The following is a 21,364-nucleotide window of genomic DNA, read 5'->3' on the forward strand; positions in this document are numbered from 1 at the left end:
CGGAGCAGCCCCCTCTGCCGCCGCCGCCGGCTTCCCGGTCCCGTCCCGCCGCCGCCGCCGAGGCAGCGCGGCTCGGCAGCGGTGAGTTGCGGCGCGGCGCGGGGGCAGCGGGCTCTGCCCCCGGGCACTCCCGAAAAGCCCCATTTTTCCCCCTTCCTGTACTTACTCATTTATTTATTTTATTTTAAACCCTGGGCTAAGCCCTGAAGTCACATTTSAGAGCTGGCTTTGCCCGGGTCTGGAGTGGGAGGGCTCCTCGCCTTGCAGCGAGGGGCTCCCCGGCCCCCTTAGCGGAGGGAGCGCAGCGGGTACCGCCGGAGCCCGCGGCGTTTCCCAGCCCTCCCCCGCCCCGAGGTGAGCGTTTCCCTCCGGCGCCCGCTGGGCCGGCGCCGCCGCTGCCGGGCAGCGCCCGGGGGCTGCACCTCGGCGGCGGGGCGCATCCTCCGCCCCGCCCGGGACTGCCTTGTGCCTCCTCTCGCTCCTCTCCTCGCCGGTGAGGCAACAAGGTCAMGTTTAAAACCACCTGTAAAGTAACTTTTGTGATTGTATAACGGTTAAAAATAATCTTGCTGGTTTACTGGGAAAGTATTTTAATCGCTTGTGTTTCCGTAGGCCTGTTTGAAGGCCGAATTGAGCTCTGTTGGTTTATGTGTAACTTGATATAGAACTGTAATGCAGAATGCAGTCACTCCTCTCAGCAAAGYAGCTTTGACTTTAGGCAAGTGAGCTGTCTAAATTGCAGAGGGTATGTATCACAGTGCTAGCATTGCTRGTACTTTCAGCATCCTGTCATTGTTTTTAGTGTCTTCTCATTAAGTAAAATTCAGGTTTCAGCTAAATTAGCCAAAATCAAAGATCAAATACCTATGTAACTTTTATTTTTATGAGAACATCTCTAAGCCAGTGTTTTGAACATGCAGATTTTTAAAGTGTGGTTGTAGGTAGATACCTTCTGTGGTGTTCCTTGGGAACTGTTTRAATTCCAGAGAATTGCTTAAGTAAGCAGCTGGGGTTGGTATACATCATACTTTGATGTTATATGCATGTCTTGTATATACTTCCTGTCTTGTAAAAGCTGAACTTTCAATCGGTATTTTTCCCTTAAATCAGCAAATAAACTTTTATAACTTTTCCTTTAGAAGAAAGATTGTCTTTCCTATTGTAAACCTTCTCCTAAAAGGTATGATAAGGGCTCCTTTGGTAAGGAATTGTAAGACCTTTCCCTCYCTGCCTTAATGGGTTTTGTGTAAATTCTATTCCATAAAATCGGATAGTGGTTGAATAGGAAATAAAGTCAGAGAACTTTGACTACATTCTTTCTGTCTTTCTTTTGCAAATGTCTACGTAAGAGCAGATTTGGTGTGTTTTTTTTTTTTGGTATTATAATTGTATATATGTATTTGTATACAACTTTATATATACAATGTAATTGCATACATACATTCAGATGTTAAGCCTTTACTCTGGTTTTACAAAGCAATCATTAATCCTTATTCTCTTCCTCCTTTGCAGCTAAAATGAATTCCAATCCTGATCCCTCTTCAAGTCCCTCTCACTCTCAGCAGCATCTTGGAAGATCCCAACTGAATGCTGCCGCTGTGGACCATAGTGAGAGTAGTCAGAAACCTGGACCACCTTCAGGAGATGCCTCATCTTTTTCTTCAATTCCTGGCTACTCCCATAGTAGAGAGAGAGCTGAAAAGAATGGTAATTATGAAAAGAATTATTTTTATGCAAGACTTGTACTAAACATTAGGAGATTGACAGATATGTGTGTGTGTGTACATATATTTATGTATAGGTCTGTGTATTTGTGTGTATGTGTTAAACACCATTTGAAGAGAAACTCTCAGACAGATAAATTTCTCTAATGTTTCTTAACCTATTGTTGTAGAAGACAGACTGTTCTTATGCTGCTTATTTTGTGCATGCTTTCCACTTTTTCCATTTTTTTTTCTGTGTGCACAGAGCAACAGGAATGAGGTTTGTTTGTAAAACTGGCAGGAAGACTTAAATATAAATTAAAGTATTAAGGTTTCAATTTAATTTTTTCTTTTGGCTAGACCACATGCTGACTGTAGCTTTAATATGAATTCTAATGTAGATGAATAGATACTAGTGTAATGTAAACTAAGAGAATAACAAACTGCTATATGAAACCAGAGCAACAGAAATGAAGTTAAGATTAGCAAGCAAATAAGAAGTTGGATTAAGAATCATGATAAAATTTCAAAATCAGAATGGTACTTTGAAACTCACTAGGYTAACACTGGGGCAGGGGTGCAGATTGAGTAGTGATGGTGGGATGAGAGAAATATTTCATATTAGATAGAAAGGTAGAAAAAAAAGTCTGGCTCCTGTATTCATCAGCTGAGTTACRGTTTTAAAATCAATTTGTAATCTAACACTTGTGCAAAAACTTTTGTATTCCAAGCCTAGCAAGATTGCTGCTKTAGCTTTCTTTAAACCTTGGCCTTTGATTCTGAAACAGTTTGTGCATGCCCTTACATTTGTAAATATAGGTCGCTTTATTGAAGATAATAAGATAATACAAGAATTTAAAGTTATTAAATGTGTGAATGCAAGAATGTCTATCTGGGATGTATSAGATACAGGTGAGCTCTGCACATGGCTCAGGCCAATACTGTGGCTGTRTTAGCACATCTACTATTTGCATCTAATTTAAAATTGATTTTCAAACTTCAGGGGTTCTTTGGCAACAAAGGACACATTCCAAACTAAGAAAATATATTTTTTTTGCATACCTGAATTTCTAACGTGCCTCACAGTGTCATTACCAACTTTTTCATCTCACCCACCAGTAAAATAATTCAGAGCTTTTGAAGAATTGACACTTTTGATGTTAACACATTATTCTTAATTTGGGATCAATATTGATAGATCTATTTTCTTCCTTTCTTCATTCTCCAGTTCCTCAGTATGCTTCAACATGAAGAGAATARCAACAATATTAGGAATGCAGCATGGAGATGTCTTGGGCTTTGTCATAGTATCATTTAAAAGAGGAAGRCCTAAGTTTCTGTTGTGGGTGCCCATGTTCATGCAAGTTTATGAAAACAAATGCAAACTATCAATCTAGTGGTATTTTCAATAGAGATTGTCAGGTATTCTCTAGCTAATTTGGAAATGTCCTTATTCTTTATAAATATCTGACTTTTTAAAACATGGGTTTGTCTCAGTTCTGTCTCTTTACAGGTCTGTGAATGATTGAGCCTCCCTATGCTGTACTTTTTATTGTAGGTACTTTTGTTTGTGTTCTTATAAAAGAGGAATATCGAGCACTGATGTATTTCTCTATTTCAATCATGACTCATTTCAGATTACTTTAAATCTTTCTGTGAAAATCTTTTCAGTGCTTGATGTCACTGTAATCACCCTTTCCATCTTCTCCTTAATTCAAGTATTTAATGCTGCAGAATGATCTGCTGTTGCCATTGTGTCATGCCAGAGTCTCTTAAGCTAAGATTTTGGTGAATTTAGATAGCAAATGTGACAACGAGAAAATGTTTATTCATCCAGTATTTTCTTCTACTGTATTTTATGTTATTTGCCATAATTCTAACAGTTTTTAGAACTGAAATCTCATTTGAAAGMAGGGCAGTGGAGAATTCTTTCACCCACTACAACCTTGGTCATCAAAACTTAAAAACAAGAATTTTAGTAATACTCCAGAAGGAGCAATAGAAGTCCTCAAAGTTCACACACTCAAATATGTGCTTATGAAAACATAAATRGGAAAAATATTCCCTCAAACAGAGAATTGGCACTTTGGCAATTTTCAGAATACTCAAACTGGTGAAGAAGGTATCCCCTAGAATCACTGGACCCCCTATCAATAGATAAAGTTCAAATTGCTGATTCCAGGAGGAATGAAGGGTGCATTCTCTTAGCTGTAATGTGTAGTTCTGTTGTATGTTTTGGTTTTATGAAAGGAAAAATGCACTACATTAAAAAAAAAAAAAATGGGAAAGGCTTAGATCTGACTTCTTCCTTTGATGATTAAGGAGTCAGTTACTTTGAATAGGCTGGATTCACTGGTATCCTCTGATGACTGAAACMAAGAACAATGTGAAAAAGGATGGAAAAGGCCAGCGAATTATTCTACAGAAAGATATTACAATAAGTATTACAGATGTAGAATGCTTTCTGTTTATTGATGACTTGTGTTTTTTACAAAATCTGAAAAACTTAAATTTGTTAGAAATTTTTTTTAAGTAAGCAGCTATGATCTCCTGGGGATAAAGAGACACACTGTGTTCATGTAAAACTGTTTCAGGACAATGTTTTTAGCTCAAGACCTATCTACCTCATGTCCTTGGAATATTCTTGCCAAAAGCACCTGTATTTCCTGTCTGTACCCTTCTCCCAGTCTCTACTCATATATACTGTATTCAAATCAATAGCATTAATATGAGCATTACCTGGAAACACCCATGTCTTAGTCCTACAGCATTATTTTGCAGCGTAGTACAGGAAAGAAATGAATGCTCAGGCTCTTGCTCAGTAAAGTACTTAAGCATATACTTATCTTCAGCTGGATATGTATTTTGTTTGAGTCAGATGACTATGCTACAGTTTTATTAGCAGTTTTTCAGTCCACCTTCTGCTAATTTATCACAAGGTARTCTTTTTGTTGTTATTCCGTATATAATTCATTTCGCAATGGGAAGGAAGAATACTTTGTTGATTTCATATGTAAATCAATTCTGGATTTGATGAAAGCACCAATATTTGGTTGGTAAGCTTCAGATAATTTGYAGCTCTTAGTGTTTTGTTTGTTTTGTTTTGTTTTAAGCGAGGATTTATTCCTGCTCCTACCCAAAGCTATTATGTTCTCTAGAAACATAATAGAACATAAATGAACATAATGTTCTTTTTCTTATGTAAGTTACTGATTTTTTTGTATATATTAGGAATATGATGAATAACAATATGTTGACTTTTACGTAAAAAGTCAGTCATCACTCTTCCATGGATGTGCCTGGACAGGAAGTTTAATAGTGAGTGAATCCTACTAATTAGGGCTTCTGAGATGTAAAACCAGTGAGTCATCAGTATTCATGTAAGGAAATTATAGGAGAATTGCCAGTTACTTAAACAAAAAGATTCTGCCTTTAGTTTAGTTGTCTAGGCCAAGAGAAACATAGTCGAGAGAAAAGACAACCRATGCCCACTTGGTGATGAAGTCTGGTGAAGACCGTTGAAGCASACTAAGATCCAAATCTCTTAAAAGCTTTTACTACTTCCTGGGTGCACAAGCCCCTCAAAATCTCTGTCCAGCACTACCTGCCCTGTAACAGTGCATTGCGTCGTCTTGGCATCTGTATTTCATCAGCTCTGATGTGCATGTTTCTTCCTTCAGATATACAGAACTAGAGCGATGCACAAAGAAATAGCTCAGAACAGAGCCCTGGAGGCCCCAACACTGAATTCTCCAAGTAGGCTTAAAAACATCACTCTTGCAGGTGGAGTAATAATTTCCTGTATGTGTGCATAGAGCATAGTTAGAAAAAAAGACAGCATCATCGTCATCTTCACTTAGTTGAGATGTTGGTATCTGGATACTGCTGCTATTAATATAACCCTTTTGGAAGAGAGGCATGAATCCACATCCCAGTGTTCTATGTGGTTGAGCTACTAAATAGCTCTTCCTGTGGCTCAGTGAATGTCTCTTCAGCTCAGAAAAATGATTTTGAAAGAAGCTTCTCAACACAGTAGTGGTTAGATACTTGCCTGAGATGTCCGGATTCAACTCAACCGTAACAGTAACTTGATCCAGACTGACTCTCTCTCCAGGTGAATATTTACTGTGCTGCAGGTTATCTAGAGGGGTTTTCATTTCCTGTAATGCTTCAGTAGTTTCTTTCTAGCATGTTAAGTGTCATCTTAAATTTATAGGGAAATGTCTTCCAGTCAGCAACAGAAGGGAAGGTGAAAGAGAATATCCTAGAACAATAGAGAAATCTAGGAAGCAGTGGGAAGGTGATAATTTCTTGTATGCAGGAGAAAGTTTGTTTTCTGCATAGCTCACACACATTTGTTGAGCAATAAGGCTGGAGAAACTGAATTAGGTAGGAATTCAAAGATGAGAGTTTGGATAGTTTCGAGAGCACTGTGAGACTAAGTTGTGATGCTTGAAGAGGCATCTTCTTTTGTTAGAGAACTAATTTTACTTTTCCCATGTATTTACTGTTAGAGATTTATGAACAAAAATCTCTTGTTTTGGAATCCAGAACATAYAGGGAAGGTATTTGTAGTGAGAGCTTAGCAGACAGGAGTCAACTTCTTATGTTTTGTTTGTAGATGTGTGGAGTTCTGCTTCATATTTAGAAAGGTAACTTTATCTCAGAAGAGGATTATTTTATAAATTGTTTGACTTAGAATTTATAAATAGTACAAAAATTCTTCTAAACAATTTACATGTTTCCAATGCATTACTCAATGAAGGCTAATGAATAGGGAACCTCTCCAACTTAAAAATGTTTTCAAAGTCTTAGCCTCTTACAGTTAAGATTGCAAAGAACCTTTGTTTCAAAGCTCTGTTTTAGCACTTGTGTCTTCAATTTCTGACAGCTTGCTTGTACAAACTAACTCTTGAGGAAAAGTGAAATGTTGTGCAAAGCTTGAGGAAAATTCAGAAAAATCTTTGATTGTTAGAAGGGGAGGACTGTGCCTTGAAGTACTAATTGCTTAACAATTTATCTGTCAGTTTATTAATGCCCCTTCAAACTTTACCTGTAATTACTGAGGCTCCTTGAAAGCTCATTTGCCAAGCATTAGAGGGGAAAAAGATTTTATCCAAACAAAAGTCCTAGAGTCAGATATATTTCCTGATCCAGTTTAGTGCATGATCACAATACATTTGTGCCACCTCTGTACCAAGGTGTTAGAGGGACAGAAATGAGCAGTGAAAGGATAGAAAAGCGATGTTCACATTAGTAAATGGAGCAATGAAATGGGAGTGGATCTGTCAAACACTTGGTGATGAGGACCCAAGGTTCATATGGTGCACATCTTGTAGATTTTATTCTATACTAAATTTAATCAGGTCTAAATTTAACCTAGCAGTTGGAATACAGTCTTTCAATTTAGTTCCTTTTAAAAGGAATCCAGTGCTTGCGCACTTCCACTGTGCAAACAAAACCTAATAAATGGGAACAATTGGGAAGTTCAAAGCACATTTCTCATGTGAAGCAGGTCTCTAATGTAATGCATTTGAATTCATGAACAGCAAGAACTTCTGGAGACTAACATCTCTAGACGTTTTCTCAGTGACATTTGAACAAAACATTTAGAAGCACCTAATACCTGCATATTTATTTTCAGATAGGACTGCAACAAATCTCTTTTACACCACAGTAATCAATGCATAGGAAAGACTTGAAACTGTTTTGCTGTTAAAGGGCCCTTCATAAAAGCAAGTCTGCTTCATTGCAAAAGTTAGAAGTTGAGACTGGAAAAAATAAATTGGGAAATAACACAATTCTCTGCAAAAGTGGTTACTACTGAAGTATTACTAAGCAATGTAGCACTGTGAACTTGCACATTTTTTTTAAGGGAGTAAGTTAATGAACTGATATGGTGTATATGTGTTGAAGAGCCTCAGTGCACTGAAATTCCATGGAACTTTGTGCAGATGTTATGATAACTTTCAATCTTCACCTACGAAAAATATGTAGGTTTGAGAGTTACGATTTCAACTCTTTCTCACACTGCTTTTCTTTAGTTCGTTGTTGTTGTTTTAGGAAGTTTTTGTTTTGCAGGGAGGGTTAATGATGCATTTCAACTGAGAAATGACAAGAAGCTTATTTTTAACTCTCTGGTTTTGGAACACACTAAAGAGTTATCTCTGTACTTATCAATAAAAGATTTAATCAGAGATGTTCCTGCTATAATGAATTCTGTGTAGAAAAAGCAGAAGGGTTGTCTCATTAGGTGCATGTGAAATAATTTTAAATAACTTTAAATGATCATTGTACAATAATAGCTACGCAGGAAAGAAATATCTTTTAAGAGTAGATTTACTTCCACTTTTAAAATTTATAGTGTCTATAATATCATCACTCTTTGTCTTCCACCTACCTGCTTTTTTTCACTGCTCTCYTGACAATTTGCTTTCATTTTGTGGGGGTGCAGAAGTTGCTCCCTTTTCAATTTAATGCTGTTTGATGACTTGTGATTGTGGTGTGACTAACACTATTATCATATCTACAGAAGTATTCTTGCTCCTTGAGAAAGCAGAGCTGAGTCCTAGACTTCAGCTCTGCTTTAAACAAATGTCACTCCCTTCCCTCTCTCTTCCCTGTTACCACTTTTAAAAATAGAATGGCTGACAACATATGCTAATAGAAATTAACTGTTGTTATAATTGTTCTTGGGGCAAGCAGGACCATCATAAGATCATAACATGGAAGTTGAAGTACATAGAAGAACAATGTGCAATGTATTTTTTGTTGTTGATGTATCAAGCTCTTTTACTGCAGTAAGATAAGCCAGCAGGTTTCATGATGGATGAAAGGATTTAACTCCCACAGATGAGTAAATAATGGTCTAACGCTAGTAAAAACAACTAACACGATGGTGATATTTGTTCTATAAAATATTTCTGCATCTTCAGTCAACTCTCAGCTGTTCTGTTTCTGTCTTTATATTCCATATGAACAAGTTCTGTTCATGACGTGATAYCTAGTGGAAGCTTTTAAGTGGAACGTGAGACTTTTTAGAAACTTTACTCCTACATAGGTACTGCACACAATACCAGTGAACTTCTGGAGCTTATGGAAAGTGAGTAGGAGGATTTCTCTAGAGACTCAGATTGGCTCTTCTCAACACGAAAGCTCAACAGTGCAAGCCGGTGACACATAAAAGCTATTAGAACATTTTTTTTTTTTTTTTTACAAAATGTACAGATCAGCTTCTTCTAAAAGCATGTTGATAACAGACAATCTACCCACAGCCTAACAGTTTTAAATCTCCTGTTGCTGAAGAAAAATATATCAAATGCCTTCTCCTTTGGAAATATGTTTACATAGCATCTTCTAGCAAATTAAAGGGTTTTCTTTTGTCATTAATATGTCTATATCTTTGCTCTTAAATGTCATCCAGATTCTAGAACGTTTGGTTTTTAGCTAAAATAAAAACTTCATTAAAGAACTGTGAACTGATTCCTGAAGTTTTTGGATTTGTTGTTAAAACGAAAAAGCTATCAGAATTATGCTTACAGAATGAATGCTATTCCAAAAATCCCGTGTGATGCTGTTCTAGAGCAACTACTATCTCTGTACCTTTGGAAGTGTATTAAGAGCACATAACTCAAAGAAATACCTTCCAGTGTATTCTGCTATATCTGATTTGGTCAATATCCCTGTGTAGGCATGCTCCATAGGCATTCAGTTTTCTAAGATTTCCTTGAATATTTTTATTCCTTGAAAAATATGCTAGCATTTATTCTGTATATGCGTGCATTYTTGTTTCCTGTAAAATCTTCAGATTTCAAAATAGTAAAATTTTCTTTTTAATAGCAAATGGACTATTGCTGGGAGTTTGCAAGAAAATTATATTCTATAACTAATACATTTAATGTGTGAACTTGAAGTAAAGTCACCCAGTCCTCMGTTATAAACTGCCTGATTCAGTTTAGTGTCATGCTGTTACTTTTGATGACTTCAGTCATGCTTTGGTTTTAGTAGCCCAGAAAGACTAGATCATTATCTACAGCTCATCATTTTGAGCTAAGTAGCAAGATCTCTATTGATTTTTAACATAATAGCTTCCATATTTGGCTGKAAATCTACTAAAGGTAAATATCAGAGGAGCAGCAAAAAAAAYCTGATGAGACCTGAGGGGCAGGAGACAGAATTTACTGCAAACACTGGTCCGAGAATCGGTATGACTCTGTTGGTCAGTGCCCAAAAGAGGCAGTGTTTCAAAGCAGTCTGCAAATACACCACTTTTGCAAGTGAGTTGTTCTAGCTCCTGGAGGCTTGGTTTTGAGAAGTCAAACAGTGCTTTTTCCCATTTAGTTTTTTTAGCTTTATTTTGCGGAAAGCCCTGAAATCCAGGGGATCAAATGTATTTCGGGGCCCCGAAATACAACTTCAACAAAAATGAATGTTGAAAGAAGACTAGCTTCCAGGAGGCTGATTCCCTTTTTGTGGATGTTTGTGGAAGTGATCAAGGTGCTGCACGTTCTTTCTCTGCCCCAGTCCAGCTTCTTTAAGACAGAGTTTATAGCATGTTTTGGGGCYGTTCCTGTCTGCTTCTTTTTCAAGCCTGCCCAATGCTGAGAGAGATGGCTACAATTTATATTAAACTCTAGTTTTCCTGTTTAAATTTCTGACACAGTCTATTTATTATTCTGATTTACAGTACTTACTATAGTAGGAGAACAGTTTGACTGTAAGTATTATTTAGGTGTGTTTATCTTAAGTAAGGGATGAGGTTTATGTGTTGCAGTTCCAAGCCATGTTATCGCAGAACTCTCTAGATACATGGTTATATCCATATATCTCTAGATATATGGATAAATATCCGGGTTTAAGTTCATCATAGAGGAAGTCAYGGAAGAGGCTCTTTCAAATACAGTGAGTAGTTCTGTATCTGTCTTCTCCATATAACATCTGTCTCTCCATACATATTTATTTGTTCAGCCTCCATTTATGGAGGATGATTGGGGAGGTAGAGATTAGCAGTGAGCATAGGTTATTCATCTTGGCATCCTATCAAAGTAAGAGTACAGCAATTTTCTTTTCTTTTCTTTGCAACTCAGTCTCTACTTCCTTTCAGCTTCTATTAAAATAAGACCTTCTTGATAAAGAATCTCAAAGCAGTAAAGCAAAGTAGGCCTGAAGCTTCAAGAAAGTGCAACCCAGCACAGTATGTGCTATAGATCATTTCAGACATCAGTACAATTCATGATATGTGGAGAACTTGCTCAAACATGGGAGGAGATCTAATGTTGAGGAAGACTCCCTGCTCCCCTTGGTGATTTAGCTGGTGGAAAATATCTGCAGATGAAAGCTTGTTCCATACTATTCTTTATCAAACATGTTAATTGCTCTTGTCAGTTAAGAGCATGGAACTGAGGGAAGTGCTAGACATCTTGTAATTTCTTATCAATATAAAATCCACTTATGTAAGCGGAGACCTTACTGGATAAAGCAATTAAAAACAAAAAGTGTAGTTATCTTTCCTCTAGATGCTGTCATGCTTTTCCCTCTCTTCTACTTCAAATAATATTCTGATTACTCTCTGTAAAATCTGTGTGAAGGATTACAGGAGCTAGTATCAATGCTTGGTGTTGTTATTATAGGGAATCTGAACAGTGACCAACTTCTTGCAGTACAAGATTCTTGTTATCTTTTCTGTGAGCATGCCTGTTAGAGCAGGGGAGTTTTTCTCAAATGTAGTGTCAATGTTTTTATTTCATTATATTCATATTTTACTGAGATGTTAAAGATGTTCGAAGATAGTGGTTTCCTTCTCGGAATATTCTTTTATGCTTTGTAGCTTAGAGATTTACTGGCCCAAAGGCGGGGTCTGTGTTTAATAGCCCTTTCAGGATTCTCTCTTCTACTGCTGGTTTGTCCAGTATTGACCTTTGGGCAGACAACTGTGTGGTGGTTGATGGGTTTGGGGTTGTTTTTGTTTGTTTGTTTGTTTTTTTGGGGGGGATATTTGTATAAGATACTGAATAGCTGCTCTGTTTACGTTCTTTGTGTTCTTCATTGTCTTTACGAGTTCTAGCATAATTCTCCTCAGTTTCTTCTCCAGGTTAAGAAGTCCTGAATAGCGTGTTACTAGCGCTGAGCTGCCGTTTCCAGAAAACGGTTACAACTCCAAGGTTTCACTCCTTGAGTGGCGGTAGTCAATTCAGAGCTTATCACTGTGTATCATAGTGATAGGATGTTTTTTTCTTGTTTGCATTTACCAGTGCTGAGTTTCAGCAGCTCTTTTATCATTTAGTCACTCGGTCATGAAATCCTTCTGCAATTTTTTGCACTCTTTGCTCCTGTTTTTCTCTAAATAACATGTAGTCATCAGCAGATTGTCATCTTGCCGTGTTACTCTTTGCCCATTTTTCCACATCACTTAGCTGTTGAATAATATAGGCTTTATCTCATATCCTTGTAAGTCTAAACAGATAATCTTTCCCCGGGGAGAATGTGAGCTATGTATTTTTACTCTCATTCTTTCTCTTGTTTATCCATATAACACCCTTCCCTCTAATTTCTTTAGAGGACCTTTGTGAGAAGCCTTACTCAGCACCCTTGGAGATAGAAATAAAACCTTGATCTGCCTGTTCTCAAACTTTTTGACTCCTTCAGAGAGGACTAAGGCCAAGGCTTCTTATGCAGAAGCTTTACTGACTTTCTCCAGTGCATATTTTTTGTCCCCTCCATGGACTTTTTTTTTTTTTTTTTTTTTAAATCTATTTGTCTTATATGGAGATCAAACTTAATGGTCTCTGTTACCATGGATTTCTCTAGTGTCACATTTGCCATTTTCCATTCCTCAGGTTTTAAGTGAGAGTTTAGACACTAGTATGTAGTTCAGTAGACTTTAGTCCATTAGAACACTTGAATAAATACAATCAAAAGACTCCATAGCTGCTTTTTAAAATATGATGTTTAAATTTGAGATTCTTCTTCCAACACATTTTCATTCAAAGAAATAAATAAAGAAGGAAGTATTCCTGCACAGGAGCGTAGGAATGTGCTACTACTTGCCAGGAGAAAAGTATCTTTTAGTAAATCATTTAGGTTTTTTACCGTGGTCTTCATTTTCCAATTGTACTATAGTTATTAATAGGCCCCATAGTCTCACTCATAAGCTTACTTGTTCCTTGAATTTTCAAAAGAACGTAAAAAGTTGTAACGGGTACTACATCAAATTAAGTTGTTTTTCCAACTTTTTTCTTGACTAGTCATGCTGTATGTTTTAAATCTAACCTTAAACTTGGGGGGAGGGGACCTGTTTTTGGTTTGATTTATTTTGGCATGACTGTATATTGACATGTAGCATTTCAAATTATGTATTCTTAGTTTTGTTTGTTTGTTTTTGTTTGTTGTGTATTACTGTATTTGTTTCCTTCTCTTTTGATGCAGGCTTTGCTTTCAGGTCTTCCTAAACTTTTATTTTGATAGGTGTGTATATGCTTTGAGTCTCTAAAAATGCATTACTTTCCTTTCCCTGTAAACATTTTGTCTTTTGGACTGCCTCATGTTTTTTCAATAAAATTTCCTTGTTTTCATATATTCTTTTAAATACAACTGTAGTGGATTTTTGGCTTCTGACACTCCTATGAGTGTTAAGTCTAAGCTGCTGTTATTACAGAGTGGCTCACTGACCTCTCAGTTAGAAGCAGGATTTTTTTCTGGGCTGCCTGACTGGATGCTTCATGAGGCATTTATTAAATTTGTCTGAAAATTTAATCTTGACTCAATCCCAAATGTGATACTGATCTTCTGTCTGTGAGGGTAGTTRAGGTCGTGATTACTGTTTTCTGGCCTTGTTGCTGCTCTGTTTTTCACTGTATGTCTTTATCATGTGTATTCAAAAAAGACTTTTAGGAAACTGCATTTAAGATCTTACATTAAAAAAAAAATCCCTAATATTTGCAAAAATCAAATACCAGATATTAGGAGACTCACTGCTTACCATTGTTTGGGCCACTTTACTAGGCCACCTTGGTAGCAATTACCAGTTTTGAAAACTGTCAGATTTTCTCATGAAATGGTAAAAATGCTCATGTACTTTTCTAGCTGTGTATTCAGGAAGCTTGGAAATATGTTACCACTGGTTAGGACTGAATGTAACATATGTATTGTGCGTACACCCTGTTCTTAACTATTTTCAGTCATTTCAGAGCTCTACCTATAATAATGAGATGGGAAGGCAAATCCAGAAATTTTGTTTCGTATCTTGTCATCTAAAATCCTTTATTCTTCCAAACACATGGGTTGTTTCTTTCCTCCTCCTCCTCCAAGCCCTTGTCACGTTTGTTTCTGAGCTCGAATGACTGCTTGTAGTCGTGATCATGTTAAGTGTGTATGCCATAAAGGCTTCCTTCATACACTTAGTGTGGGTGTTGCTTAATGCATTAATCTTTTGTTCAGTAGCATTTCCATGCAGCTTTAATACTCGCTTGTAAAACCTATAATTTCTTTTAAACTTATATTTTTCAAATGAATACTTTGTCTTCATTATTGCTTCCTGTGTGAGAAACTGCTTCCAGTTTTTCTTTTATCCTGTTCTTTATTCGTTTCCACTGCTCAAAGGATTTGGAAGCACCTGGCCAATGTATCTGTAAAAATTAATATACTGTGCATAGCAACATAACTCTCTTTTGTGACTAGTCCATATGACTGTGTGAAAAGAAGACCTTCAGCTTAAAGGGTGCATATATTTTTTTTAAAAGAAACATACATTTTAAAAGATTATTTTTAGCTTTGACATTCCATCTTCAAACTTTCTCTCCTCTTGTCTTATCTGGAAAACTCAGGTGCTGATGTGGCCTTGATGTGGCTCTGTGCACCTGGCCAGTGGGTGATAATAGCAGATGAGGTGCTAAAACGCCCGTGTTTGGTAGAAAAGTACATCAATAAACACTTTTCATTTTTTATGCACTGTATTGTCTCTTTGTGGGTGAAATAATTTTAAAACTTCTTTTGTTGAGAGAAGATGAGTTTTCTATGAATCAGAAGGGAACTCAGATTGGGGTGGTTTTGAGGGGAGTGGGAAGACATCTACTGTGTATGTGTATAGACATAACTAAAAATCTGTTTCCTTGTCTGTGAGAATAATTATTTATCTACCTTTAAACATTTTAGAATTCATGAATGAAAGTGTTGCACACAGTCTATTGAGGGGGCCATTAATAATGCTGGTATTTTTAAAATAACAATATTTTTTAAACCCTATTTTTCTCAACTGTGTGTAAAGCACTTGCTACTTTTAACATCAGAAACTTTGCAACAAGGCAACTCAACTACAGTAATTCACAGRTGATGCATTTCAGCTGTCAATGGGAAGGCTATAAGCATGACCATTGGTTTGTGCTAGGACATCAAGAAGGAAGCTATATGACAACCATGGCCAACTTTTGCCTTTGCAATGCCTTTTGCCTTGAAATGATTTCCTCCCTAGGCAGTGTAAGCCCATTCTTCAAAACCTTGTATGAATGCTGAACAGTTCTTTGTTTTTTGTTTATTTTTGATGTATTCTAAAAACAGGCTTATGTATGTTAATCAATAATATATGTTCCTTTTGCAACTCTAAAATAAAAATGAGAGATATCAGTGCTTAAAAATCTCACCTGGACTAATTTTCTGCTATGAATTAACTGCCTTCTTACAAATGTAATTGCTAAATTTCAGAGTTAAGGGGCAAGAGTTGCATCTGAAGATGGTGGTGTTTAATATTCTTTAAAAAAATGAAATATTTCCCTTTGTAACTTTTCCTCTTTCCTGTAAAAGCCTAATAGAAGCAGTAGAAGTGCCTGCCTCTGAAATGAATAGTAAATTTCTGTTTAAGCCTATGACAGCAAAGCTGTTCTCTGAAATGGAATCTTACTTTGTATGGTTCATATCATACATGTATACATACACAACATGTATAAAGTTTCAAAAGCTAAATAGTAGTTTTTCATATTCATCAGTTTATTCATAACCTGACAACTTAAATAGCTGTGTTTAGGTTTACTTCTATGTTTTGAGTTTCTTCTAGAAAACATACATTTCACTAGTAAATGAAAATTACATTAGTAATATGTTTTGAAAGCACCTTTAAAAATCTCTCAGCTAATGATATGCAGCTTTAGCTTACTCTTTTAAATGCTTTATATGACTGTGAAATGCTTACTGCCCTTCATGAATTTCACTGTATTGAATCTTTTTAAATAGTAGTGTTTTAATAAAATGCATTTTAAGTGACAGCTTTAACATTTAAATGAAATGCCTAAATACCTACACTGGATGTTTCTGCAGCACTTCAGAAACCTAAATACTTTCCTGTAGTATGAGGACATAAAAGTAGCAGTCTGGAAAATACACATCTGCTGCATCCTTTGCAGATCAGAAATCATTTATATATTACTTCCACTTTTTCGTGTCCCTAGTTGTGCACAAGTGCAGGGAGGTGCGGGAAAATACCATGCACTGGTAGGCACAGGTGAACAGATCAGAGGAACTCATTTTGAGCAAAACTTGTATTTTYAGAGAAGATGGACATTTTTGAGCAAGGCTGTTGCAAGACTAGTTTCTGCCTGTGTGGAAGGAATTTGCTCACAAAATAAGAGGAGGTGGATACTGTAGATAACTAGCATTATGCAGGCTTACATGATTAATTTCTTATTGCAATAGATACTTTGCCTTACAGAAAAATGAGGAAGCTTTTGTAGTGGGGGATATACAGATAAAGTCACAATGTTCCAGCTTGGTTTCCATCACTCTTAGATTTACATTTTTGGAGTAGAACTGAGAAAATTAAAGGGCACCACATCAGCTCATATCTTAAGTTCTTGAGTTTTATTAATAGTGTCATTGTCCCAATATCCTCTGAATGATTTCTGATTTTTAAGTAACCTGTCTCTGAAAAGGTGTAACTAACTTGTTTTGTAAATTAGGGACCGAAGCACTGGTGATATACTGAGGTTCGTGTAGAGTCTTGGTGGCAGCACAAGAACAAAAGCCAATTCTTAAATCCTAGCTATCCTTCGACTTCACTGTCCTGACTTAGTTTGCTTCTTACATGAATGCTAAGGACCACCTGTAATTCATGTGCTTTCACTTGCATATGTTGATTTAAATGACTATAGTGCTTGTGAACTTTGAATAACTGATAGACTTCGTTGGCTTATATAAATGCACCTGACCCACAACAGCTAGTGAAGTCTGTTTTAATTGTCATAAAAGATACATGAAGTACTGTAAAATGAAAGTTACTCTCTTCTGGAAATTTTTATATTCAAGATAGTAAAATTTGACATTAAAAAGGCATCAGTTTTTAKCAAAACTGGAAAATAAAAGCTTCTACTGACAGCATTTCCAATTGCATTAGTTTTATGTGGGAAGAATACACATCRAGAGATTTTCTGACTAAATATATGCTAAAGAACAAGGGTAAACAGTTACAGATTATCACTTAGCCTGTTTGCTCTTGCAGAGTGTTTGTCCTCTTAATTTTGACTTGAATTGAAGGAAGATGTATTGTCCATCCTTGTTCTAAAACATGCTTTTGACTGCACATTTTACSTTCCAGGATATCTCTAAATATTTTGAAGAAGTAAATTGATGTCTTAGCCATGCAGTTTGATATTATCCTTCTCCTCAGCCTTTCAGCCAGCCCTACAAAATAAGCAGAAAAAAAAAAATACTGCAAGTGATGGGAACACTGGGAAACTAAGCTATTCTAAATTTGATCTCCAAAACGCACCATAATCTCCTTTCCCTACAACTAGGGATCCAACCAACAGACATAATTTTAATTAGCTATCTTTCATTTACATTTATAGGTCATATATGATAGCACATAGGCAGTCAAAAGTGATAAATGAATGGGAGGGAGTGGGTAATAGGTTGAAAATAACATCAGGGATCAGTTCTTTCCACTGGCACTCAGCTCCACTAGAACAAAGATTTTAAGAAGGCTGCCTGTGCTCCTCCAGACTCATGATGGTTGGACCATAAGGGTGCATGTTCTTAATCTTGCCTTTCTTTCTTTCTTTTTTTTTTAATCATCTTCTCTAAGCAAATTATTTTACATTTTGATCTGCAACGTAATTGCTTTAAAGTAACTGTATCCCAGTGTTGAAGAAATAAAATGGGAGTGAACAGCTTTCTATTGAAATAAATGTTCTGATCTAGTGAACATTTATCTGAGCAAGATTTAAGAGGTAGAAGGGGTCAGAGACATGCCCTGGTCCTGCGGCTGGCAAGCAGAGCTGGAGAGGGAGGAAGGTGCTTTGCCTGTGCAGATTGCTGCTGAACTGCTCTGGAGAAGTGGGTTTTCAGCTATTGCTATAGCTGAGATGAGCAGCTGCTGAGCAAGGGTGAACCTCTGCCAAAGTGCTGGTTGCTTCTGYGTGTGCCAGGCCCTTCGCTGGCTGTTGCAGTTGAGTTGTGACTATGAAATGTAAGGCTGGGCTTCTCAGTTTAGTACAGCCAACTCCATCTCCCCAAGGACAGCCTGTCTGATGGTTTGCTTCTTGAGTTTACTCTGTTAGGGCTCATATCAGTTTAGCAAACTGCTTTCTYTATTTATTTTTTTAAAGTAAATTCTACTTAATTATAAAATACTGACTTCTGAATAGTGCCTTCTCTTCTTTTGGGTTGTCCAAAGAGTATCACTGATATGTTTGTGGTGTTCTCCTCAAAGCATAGAAAATACTGAACAGCAAAAAGGGAAATAAATAAATAAAATAAACGTAGCCCAGACTACTGCTGCTGAAATTTTGATTCAGAGAAAGTTCATGAGCAAATATACATATAGGAGTAAAAAGTTCTGTCTTGTCAAGCCTTTTTCATGTAGGCGGAGTAGATGGATGAATATTATATTTTGCTTTAAAGCAATATACTCCTTTTTGCTACTTCTTGCTTATTGTTAGCAGAGAGCCCCCGAGTGATGTATGCTGCTGTGAGTTATGCCATCTGAAAAACAGACTTCTGGSTTGTTTAGAGTGCAATGCTATTGCTTATGTATCAGAGCAAGGAGATTAAGTGGTTAATTTTGCTGGGATGCTTTTAGCCTATTTTGCAATAATATTTTTACAGCTTTCTAAAAAGATGGAGTACTAAATGAAAATTATTTTTCATTATGTGCCTTGTTTAGCCAGACAACGTGTTATAATCTAGTGTTAGTATTTTTCCAAATGCAGCTTGGCAGACAAAACTGTGGCATGKTAAAGGAGAAAACTTGCTTCATGGTTTTCTCTTGTTAAAATGCATCCATTTTAATGAAAGCACTGGCTTGTAGCCTGTTCTTGTTTGGAAATAGTCCCAGTACCAGAGATACTAAAGAATGTACCTAGTGCTGTTCTTTGGGAGGTTATTTGGAATCCGGTTTACTTCTTCCCTCCTACCACCTTTTGAAAAATAACTGATATTAAATGGCACCTCATCTAACTCGGCTACTCACCGAGTTTCTTGTGTTACTGCTGCCCATATTAGGTAGAGACTGAAGTCTGTAACTTTGAGCAGATGCCAGCATGCTTCTCTCAGTCGCTTTCTTACGTCTGGAAACTCTGCTTTCTAACTGTGCTTTCTCATTCTGTTTGCGTCCTGAGTATGTAGCCTACCAAGTGTAATGGTGTGTTTGGTGACCTTGTGGAATAAAGTGGTAAGGGTCAAGCTTTGGAGCTTGCTTTTGAGTTTGGATCTTCCTTCCTAGCTACAATTCTAGGTTAGTTAGTAAAAGTGTTGTTATGAATCAGTGGTATGTCGTCCTTTCTTACGCTTACCCAACTTAGAACATGAAAGTTTTATTGTTTTACTCTTTGAAATTCTTTACCAATAATTTTGAAGTGTAAGTCTTCTCATAAAAAGTAGCACATATGGCATTCATCAGCTTTTCCATGAAAGTTGGTCTTCRTTCGTAAAATGGCACACAGCATGAATTTATTTACGAACACTGGTTATCAAATAAAGATCTGAAGACCTTTCTTTATGATTGGCCAGGAGAGCAATATGATGCTTTTGAGGATTGCTTTTCAATTTGTGCATATATAAGATCAGATACAAAAGGGAGAAAATGAAGCATCAAGTGTTGAGCTGGATACAAAATAATGAGTTTTATAAAGGTGTAATCATGTTTGGCTTCTGTGTACTCCAGAGATTGAAGAGCTGAGCTTTCAAATATGCTGGATACATTTTAAAGGTTTGCTAGTTATTCAAAACTCTTCAAAGGCTCCATTACTGAATAAACATGCTCCCTGGTGGAAGACTCGAGTGTTCTTTTTCAGTGAGGGTACTACCAGGAATAGGAATAGTAATAGTATAACAGCTGATCTGTAACCACATATTCTATGGATATTCATATTTACTGTAATGAAAATTCTTCTGTTGAGAAGTTCATCCTGTAAAATTAATTGAGAAAATCCTAACTGTATATATCATCCTTTGGCAGGTACTAAATAACAAGTAGCAGGAAAATTTTGCACAGAAGTGAGAAATTAAGGTGGAGTATAAATATTGAAATTAGTTAATTTGCATTGTAGTTCTTGTAAAACTATCATGCTCTATGTTTTATATATGCTGCTTTAATTCTTCAGCCAAATATATCAACAATTTATAAAATAACTCCAAATGTTGCTAATAAATGATTTTCTCTATCAAAATTAATTTATAGAGGCCATGAAGGAAGAACCTGAAGTGCTCTTTGAAGAACTGCTTGAGAGGGCCAAAGCTGGAGAACCAAAAGCACAAACTGAGGTAATCTTAGATTCTCTGTTGGTGTTATTTTTCCCCTAATTCCAAAAATAGTACTGCTTGCTTCTAGTTGAACCATTATCTCTTCCAAAGATGCTTATTTGAACCGTGTCTTTTTGATCTTAAACTAGTTAAAGAAAGGTGATGCCAAATGGCCTCTTTATATCAAGAAATGCTGCTTCCTTGGGAACATTATTGGTTTCAGATCCAACTCTTGCATAAGCCTTTAGGATGCCTATCAAAACCGGGGGCTTTTACGCTGAAAGCATGGCGATGGCATGGTGCTCTGTTTTTTTAAACCATATGCCAAAGATTATTGTGCTTATGAAGGTGTGCAGATAGTGTCTGTTGAACACTGCTCAGATTTAATTTTCMCTTTGGAACAAAATTAATTGCTCATCTAAATGAATGATGAACCAACACTTGGTTCAGTGCTTCACTGCTTACAAAGGTATAGAGATTCTTATGTTGGCCTCTATGGAAGAAAAAATACCATTATGAGGTGCATTAGCAGAGATACCAGAGGTTGACAAGATTGATGTTTTGCTATTTTACTGTTTGTGTTGAATTAACACGTATTAAAAAAGAAACGCCTCCTGCTTTATTGAAATTAACTACTATTTGGTTGTGTATGGGCATATGTATTTGAGTTAGTAACATCAGTTTTATCCCCGTATGTGTTAGCAATTTAGGTTTGCCTTATGTTTTGGAAAACTGTAACTGTTTCCTCATCCATCTCATTAAGCTAGTATATGGGCCTAGCAGATTTAGTACAAAGAGCTTAAAACTGTTTAAAGGAGTTTTAATTTCCATTGGGTTTGGTTAGTGAATCATTTAAACATCCTGTTCCAGCTTCAGCCTGGAAGACAGAAAACAGTGGTTGTCATCTCCCAGTTGTTCGTTACTGTTTTTTTTTTTTT

At 36.7% G+C, this 21,364-nt stretch overlaps 1 protein-coding gene across 1 annotated transcript in view; it reads left to right on the forward strand.

Moving 5' to 3' along the window:
* The first annotated feature begins 6 nt into the window (after nt 1-6).
* WFS1 (wolframin ER transmembrane glycoprotein) overlaps nt 7-21,364 on the forward strand; it is a 38,251-nt gene continuing 16,893 nt past the window's right edge. The window contains exons 1-3 of the mRNA XM_085309590.1: nt 7-81; nt 1,513-1,707; nt 20,365-20,447. Coding sequence (XP_085165716.1) covers nt 1,518-1,707; nt 20,365-20,447 — 273 coding nt within the window. The 5' untranslated portion in view covers nt 7-81; nt 1,513-1,517. The remainder of the gene's footprint in view (nt 82-1,512; nt 1,708-20,364; nt 20,448-21,364) is intronic.

This window comes from Rhea americana, unplaced genomic scaffold (assembly GCF_003343005.1).
Source record: "Rhea americana isolate MKP2758 unplaced genomic scaffold, rheAme1 scaffold_30, whole genome shotgun sequence".
NCBI classification, from domain to species: Eukaryota; Metazoa; Chordata; class Aves; order Rheiformes; family Rheidae; genus Rhea; species Rhea americana.